At 62.9% G+C, this 7056-nt stretch overlaps 1 protein-coding gene across 1 annotated transcript; it reads left to right on the plus strand.

Moving 5' to 3' along the window:
• Positions 1-376: 376 nt before the first annotated feature.
• Positions 377-5968, plus strand: P4HA3 (prolyl 4-hydroxylase subunit alpha 3; the record flags this gene model as incomplete). Its single annotated transcript, XM_082784744.1, has 13 exons — positions 377-555; positions 950-1092; positions 1203-1423; positions 2169-2321; positions 2405-2456; positions 2612-2769; positions 2846-3022; positions 3449-3513; positions 3610-3769; positions 4674-4736; positions 4998-5066; positions 5482-5578; positions 5747-5968. 13 exons carry the CDS (start codon positions 377-379, stop codon positions 5815-5817), a joined length of 1608 nt encoding a protein of 535 aa, XP_082640870.1. The 3' UTR covers positions 5818-5968.
• Positions 5969-7056: the final 1088 nt, after the last annotated feature.

The raw sequence follows: 7056 nt of genomic DNA on the forward strand, positions 1-7056 counted from the left end.
GGGAAGATGAGGATAGGGATGATGAGGAGAGCGATGTTGGGGACAGGGAGGATGAGGACAGGGAGGATGAATACAGGGATGACGGGGACAGGGAGGACAAGGACAGGGATTTTTGAGGACAGGGATGATGAGGACAGGGAAGATGAGGCCAGGATGGGATTTTTCCAGCCTGGGGACAACCAGGAGGCCCCAACCACACCGGGGCCAGCCAGGAGGGGCCGCCAACACCACACCACCACCGGCTTCCCCCCCCTTAACCCTCCTCTTTTCCCCCTTTTCCCCCCCCTCCCGGGGACCTCCCCGTCCCTCCCCAGCCTCCCCTCGCCGGCCTCCAGGCGGAGCCGAGGCTGGAGCCGAAGCCGGGGGAGCGGGGGGGATGCGGGCTGTGGGGGTGCTGGGGCTGGGGGCACTGCTGGCTTGGCTGCCCCCCGTCCCTGCCGACACCTTCTCGGCTCTGAGAAGCGTGAGGCAGGCTCGGGGGGTCGAGGGGAGGCTGCTGAGGAGGCTCCGAGCCTACCTGCGGGAGGAGAGCGCCCGCCTGCGCCGCCTGGGCAGGTAGGGACCCCCCAACCCACCCAAGGGACCCCCCCCATCATCCCCTTGGGACCCCCCAGGTGAAGGGTACCCAAGGAGCAAGGCAGGGATGCGCCGAGGCAATGCTGAAATTGGGAGGTCGGGACGTGGGGGCTGCGAGAGGGGAGGAGGCTGCGAGCACCCATGGGTGGCACCGGGGGTGGCGCGGCACAAGGGTGGCCCAAGAAGGAAAGAGACCAGGTCCTGGAGCTGGGATGGTCCCGAACGTGGGCCAGATGCTGAGGCTGGAGACTCTGCCATCCCCACCAGGGAGGACACTTTGGGTCGTGGCCCGTTTTTCCCAGCAGTTTTGGGGCAAATCTGGGTTTTTGGGTGGCCACGAGTTGGCGCACCACCCGGAGCCTCATCCCTGTAGGTTCTACGAGAAGGTTCGGGCGCTGCACCAGGACCCCGGCGCCTCGGTGGACAACCCCTTGCTGGCCTTCAGCCTCATCAAACGCCTCAGCTCCGACTGGCCCCGCTTGGTCCACAGCGATGAGGCCGCCGAAAACACCCGGGGTACGGCACCGCCGCTCCACCAGGGGTCTGGCAGAGCACCCCAAGATCTATTGGAGAAGGCTCGCAGCCTCCAACCACCACTGAAACCCCCCCCTCACCTTCTCCCCAAGCTCTCCACGATGGTTTCGAGGAGGTGCAGCAAGAACTGCCCGGAGCTGAGGACCTTGAAGGGGCGGCGAGGGCGTTGATGAGGCTGCAGGACGTCTACGGGCTCAGCGTCAAGGGCATGGCCAACGGCGTCTTCCAGCCCGCCGGCACCGGCCGCCCGCCCCTCTACAGCCCCGGCCTCCGCGTCGCGCTCTCCGCCGACGATTGCTTCCACGTGGGCAAGGTAGCGGTGCCGTGCCCTTGTTTCGGGGAAGGTTTTGGGTTTTTTTCTCCCCCCCCTTTCCCGCACGGAGGCGATGAGGCCTCTCTGAGTCAGCCCGCAGGCATCCCGCGGCTCCGGCCCAGATCCTGGGTTTTTGCTGCCTCAGGGTTTGGTGTTACTGGGAGGGTGTCTAGACCCCAGTCGGGGGGTGAAAGGGGGTCCCCAGGAGGGATTTTGGGGGTTTTGAGAGAGGTTGAGACATTCTCGGGGCAGAGTCCCCACTGCGGGGGCAGGATTGAGTCACAGAGCTTGGGGTGGGATGGGGGGGTGAGAGGGGCAGGGGGACGGGGATGGGATGGGGATGGGGAGTGGGGATAGGGGGCAGGAAAGAAAGGGATGGGATGGGGGAGGGATGAGGAGGAGGATAGGAGGGAATAGGGATGGGGAGGGGACTGGATATGATAATGGATGGGATGGGATGGGATGGGATGGGATGGGATGGGATGGGATGGGATGGGATGGGATGGGATGGGATGGGATGGGATGGGGATGGGATGGGGATGGGGATGGGATGGAACAAGATGGGTTGGACAGGTATGAAATAGGATAAGAAGGGGATGGGATGGGACAGGAGGGGATAAGAAATATGACAGGATAGGAAGGGGATAGGATGGGACCGGGACCAGGACCAGGACCGGGACAGGGACAGGGACAGACCAGGATGACCCCACGGGCAGCTCCGAGCACCTCCTGCGCTTCCTCGCAGGTGGCCTACGACACGGGCGACTACTACCACTCCATCGCCTGGCTGGAGGAGGCCGTCAGCCGTTTCCGCCTCTCCTATGGCAGCTGGAACCCAGAGGAGGAGCGGGGCAGCCTGGAGGATGCCCTCGACCACCTCGCCTTCTCCTACTTCATGGTACGGCCCCCGGCCCCCTCCCCAGCCCCACGGGGCCAAACTATGGGTCTGGGGCTCCTCACAAGCTCTCCGCTCCCCTCCAGGCTGGAAACATCTCCCACGCCTTGACCCTCTCCAGGGAATTTCTCCACTACGGTACGGGGCTGAGCTTGGTTTTGGGGTGTCCCCGCCACCTCTGCATGGCACCCCTCATTTTTGTGGCATGGTCACGGTAAATCTCCAAGGACCGAAGCCAAGGAGGTCGGTGCTGGGGACGTGGGGCTTTGGGTGATCTCCCCCCTCCCCAGCAGACCCCAGTAACCAGAGGGTGACGAGGAATGTGGCCAAATACAAGAAGCTGCTGGCGTCGGGGGGGGACCGAATGGGGAGCCCCCTGCGGCGCCCCAACGCCACCCGCCTGCAGAGCCGGGACGCCTACGAGGAGCTGTGCCAGAGCCTGGGGGCGCAGGTAGGGCTGGCAACGGGGATCCCATAGCCCCCAGCCCACTTTTACCAGCCTTTTCCCCAATTCTCTCTCTCCCCAGCCGGCCACGGAGCGGCCCCCACGCCTCGGCTGCTCCTACGAGACCAACGGCAGCCCCTACCTCCTGCTGCAGCCCGCCAAGAAGGAGACGCTGAGGCTCCAGCCCTACATCGCCTTGTACCACGATTTCATCAGCGACGCCGAGGCCGAGACCATCAAGGGGCTGGCGGGGCCCTGGGTGAGCCCTGGAGGGGATGGGGATGAGGTTTCCCCCTCCCGGAGGAGGATCCCCAAGAGGTGGTGGCTGGTGGCCCACCCTGAGCAGGCAGAAATGGATTTGAGTTTGTTTTAAGGCAGGGCTCAGCCACCGCTTCCCGTAGGGTGGTGAGCCCGGCTCGGCTCCATCCTGCTGCCCTGGAGCCCCCCACAAATTTTTGGGGGGACAAATCAGGGTCTGGCGTGCACCTGAACTCCCTCCCTGGTCTCTGGTGGCACCCAACGCACTGCATGGCCACCGTGGTGCCACCATGGTGCCACCATCACCCTCAGGGACATCTAGGGTGGGGATTTTTGGTCTAAACACCACAGTCTGGTCCCCAAAGGGGGTCCCCGCTCAGGGGGTGACCCTGATGGCGGCAGCGTCCCCTCCCCGTGTCCCCCGCAGCTCCAGCGCTCCGTGGTGGCCTCCGGGGAGAAGCAGCAGAAGGCCGAGTACAGGATCAGCAAGAGGTAGGCCCACCAAGTCCCCTTGTCCCCATAGCAGGGCCCAAAGTGTCCCCAAAAGAAGCTATAGGGGAGGATTTCTGAGGCCGGGTGTCCCCGCAGCGCCTGGCTGAAGGACACGGCCGACCCCGTGGTGCGGGCGCTGGAGCTGCGCATGGCGGCCGTCACCGGCCTGGATTTGAGGCCGCCCTACGCCGAGTACCTGCAGGTGGTCAACTACGGGCTGGGCGGCCACTACGAGCCACACTTCGACCACGCCACGGTCAGGAAGGATTGGGGTGGTCAACGGGGTGGTCAACGGGGTGGTGGCTTGGGAGGGAGGTTTTTGGGGGGGACCCGTGGTGTGCGCTGAGGTCCTACGTGGAATAGGAGCCGCGGTGGCGGCCCGAAGGAGGAGGGAGAAGGAGAAAGGGGAGGAGGAGAAAGGAGAGGAGAAAGGGGAGAAGGAGAGAGAAGGAGAAAGGGGAGAAGGAGAAAGGAGAAGAGGAGAAAGGAGAGAAGGAGAAAGGAGAGGAGAAAGGGGAGACGGAGAAAGGAGAAAGGGGAGAAGGAGAAAGGGGAGAAGGAGAGAGAAGGAGGAAGGGGAGAAGGAGAAAGAGGAGAAGGAGAAAAGGAGAAAGGGGAGAAGGAGAGAAGGAGAAAGGGGAGAAGGAGAGAAGGAGAAAGGGGAGAAGGAGAGAAGGAGAAAGGGGAGAAGGAGAGAAGGAGAAAGGGGAGAAGGAGAAAGGGGAGAAGGAGAGGAGGAGAAAGGGGAGAAGGAGAAAGGGGAGAAGGAGAAAGGAGAGGAGAAAGGGGAGGAGAAAGGGGAGAAGGAGAGAGAAGGAGAAAGGGGAGAAGGAGAAAGGAGAGAAGGAGAAAGGAGAGGAGGAGAAAGGAGAGGAGAAAGGGGAGAAGGAGAAAGGAGAGAAGGAGAAAGGGGAGAAGGAGAAAGGGGAGAAGGAGAAAGGGGAGGAGGAGAAAGGAGAGAAGGAGAGAGAAGGAGAAAGGAGAGAAGGAGAAAGGAGAGAAGGAGAGAGAAGGAGAAAGGAGAGAAGGAGGTGGAAGGAGGGAGAGGGGCTTCCATGGGGACACCGCGGAGCTGTGGGGTGCGACGGGGGTGTGGGGCCGCCGGGTTGAGCGGTGTCAGCGCAAACCTGACCTTCTCCACCTTCTTGCTCTTGGGGCAGTCCAGGAAGAGCCCCCTTTACAGAATGAAGTCCGGCAACAGGATCGCCACGGTCATGATCTACGTGAGTCGTCCCCCCCGGGGTTTGGGATGAGCGAGGTTGGGCTGCGTGGCCGTCAGTAGGGTTCAGAGTGAACGGGGTGGCGGAGGGCTGCAGGCGGCCCTAAATGGGATCGCAGCGGGGTGTTAAACGAAAACCCAGTGCTGGGAGGGAACTCATGGATTTGGGGCGTGGATAACACCTCAGGGGGGGGACAGGGGAGGGCTCGTGCCTCAGTTTCCCCGTGCTGTGCCCCACGGCTCACTTTTGTGCCCCTTTTTCCAGCTGAGCGCCGTGGAGGCCGGGGGCTCCACCGCCTTCATCTACGCCAACTTCAGCGTGCCCGTGGTTAAGGTGAGGGGGAGCAGGGCATGGGGGGGACGCACGCAGCTCTGTGGGGTCGCATCTCATGCAGGGAGTCGTGGCTGAACCCATCCCGCTGCCCCAAAAACCCTGACCTGCAGCTCCCCGATCATTTTGGGGCTCCAAAACCTAACCCCGGGGCTTGTGTCTCCATCCTAATGATGCCAAACCCCAATTGTGGGGCTTCTGGCTTTGTTTTAGGGGCACGAAACCCTAATCCTATAGCTCCCAGCCTTGTTTTGGGGCGCCGAAACCCCAACCCTAGAGCTTCAAACCGCTTTGGGGCGCTGATCCTTAACCCTGGAGCTCCCGCGGGTGTTTTGGGGTGCCGAGACCCAACCCCAGGGCTCTCAGGGCTGTTGTGGGGTGCCAAACCCGGGGCCGTGCCCCCCTCTCTGCCCCGCAGAACGCAGCCCTCTTCTGGTGGAACCTGCGGAGGAACGGGGACGGCGACGGGGACACCCTGCACGCCGGCTGCCCCGTCCTGGCTGGGGACAAATGGGGTGAGACTTTGGGGGGTGACGCGGGGCTGGAGGGGGACGCGAGGCGTCGGGAAGCGAAAAAATCCCGGATAAAGGGGAAAAAAAATCACCAATATCGGAGCTGGGGGGGACGGGACGTGCCTTTGGGGTGCACGGGATGGGGGCAGCCGGGTTCTTTGTCCCCTCCAGTGGCGAACAAGTGGATCCACGAGCACGGGCAGGAATTTCGGCGGCCCTGCAGCCGCGATCCCCGGGACTGAGGAGGACGTCGGGGGCTCGAGGACGCAGCTCCTGGCCCGGACGGCGTCACCGCCACCACGGCGAGGAAAAGTCACCCCCCGGGTGGGGGGGTTATCCAGGAGAAAAAGGGGGTGGCAGCGCCGGGGGGAGGATGGATTTGCTCCCCTGCGAGCCAAAAGGGGTGAAAATAAAATCGAAGGAGACCGGAGTGGAGTTTGGGGGAGCCAGCTCGGCGTGGGATGGGGGCAAGGTTTGGCACATCCCCAGCCCGAAAGGGCCCGGCGCAGCTCCGAGAGGGGACACGGGGCGGAGCGTGACCTCCCCCCGATGCCATTAACACCCCCTCAGCCCCAGATAAAAACCCTAAATGACTTTTTAATCCTAAAACGGCCCTCACCCGGAGACACGGCCTTCCTAGTGCGATCAGTAGGCTTCAGAGTGAACAAAGGGATCACGATGGCGCCGAGGAAAGCCCCGATGTCAGGTTTTACCCAAAGGAAGCAGCTCAGAGGTACGAGCGCAGCGGGGTCGGTGCAAAGCTGCTGCCTTCCAGCCTCCCTGGCCCCCAGCCCGCCCTGGCTCGGCCCCGTTCCCCGGGGGCACCGCGGACAAGCTCCCTTTCTCCGGCCGACCGCAGCCCCGACGTGACTGGAAGGCAAAAGAGGCTCCCGGGCTCCCCGGCAGCACCTGGAGATCGGGCAGGGACCCCACAGCGCTCGCCTTGCCCTGAATTAATCCAGGGGATGGCCCCACAAAGGGCAGAGGAGGCTGATATTTGATTTATGGGATCGTGGTCAGCCCCCGTCCAGGAATTCCCTCACTCGTGGGGAAGAAATTAAGGAGCTGTCTCACTGCCACGGCTCTCGGGGCTTCCTTGCAGGCACAGGAATGTGCAGAACTTCAGATATTTCAGCCCCAAATCCCAGTTCTGGAGCCTGCCCTAAATTCCAGACCCCAAACCTGCAGCAAGCCCAGCACAGCACCGTTTATTATTTTCAGCTGCTCCCGGCCACGTGGGAGCGATCAGGCGTGGAGGGGAGGGGAAAAGCAGGAGCAGGGATGGGGCAGAGGCTGCGCTGGTCCCAAAAAATCATCTCTACACCATAAAACAGAGGAGCTCCCAGCCGAGGCTTTGCACAAATGCTTTATTGGGAGGCAAGAGATGGACACCAAACGAGATAGCGACAGGGAAGCGACGGACAGGGACACGTTTTCCTTCGGGGGGGGGACAGACAGCGATGACAAGAGGGCACCTGGGA

Source organism: Aythya marila (genome assembly GCF_965140915.1).
Source record: "Aythya marila genome assembly, chromosome: 1".
In the NCBI taxonomy this organism is placed as follows: Eukaryota; Metazoa; Chordata; class Aves; order Anseriformes; family Anatidae; genus Aythya; species Aythya marila.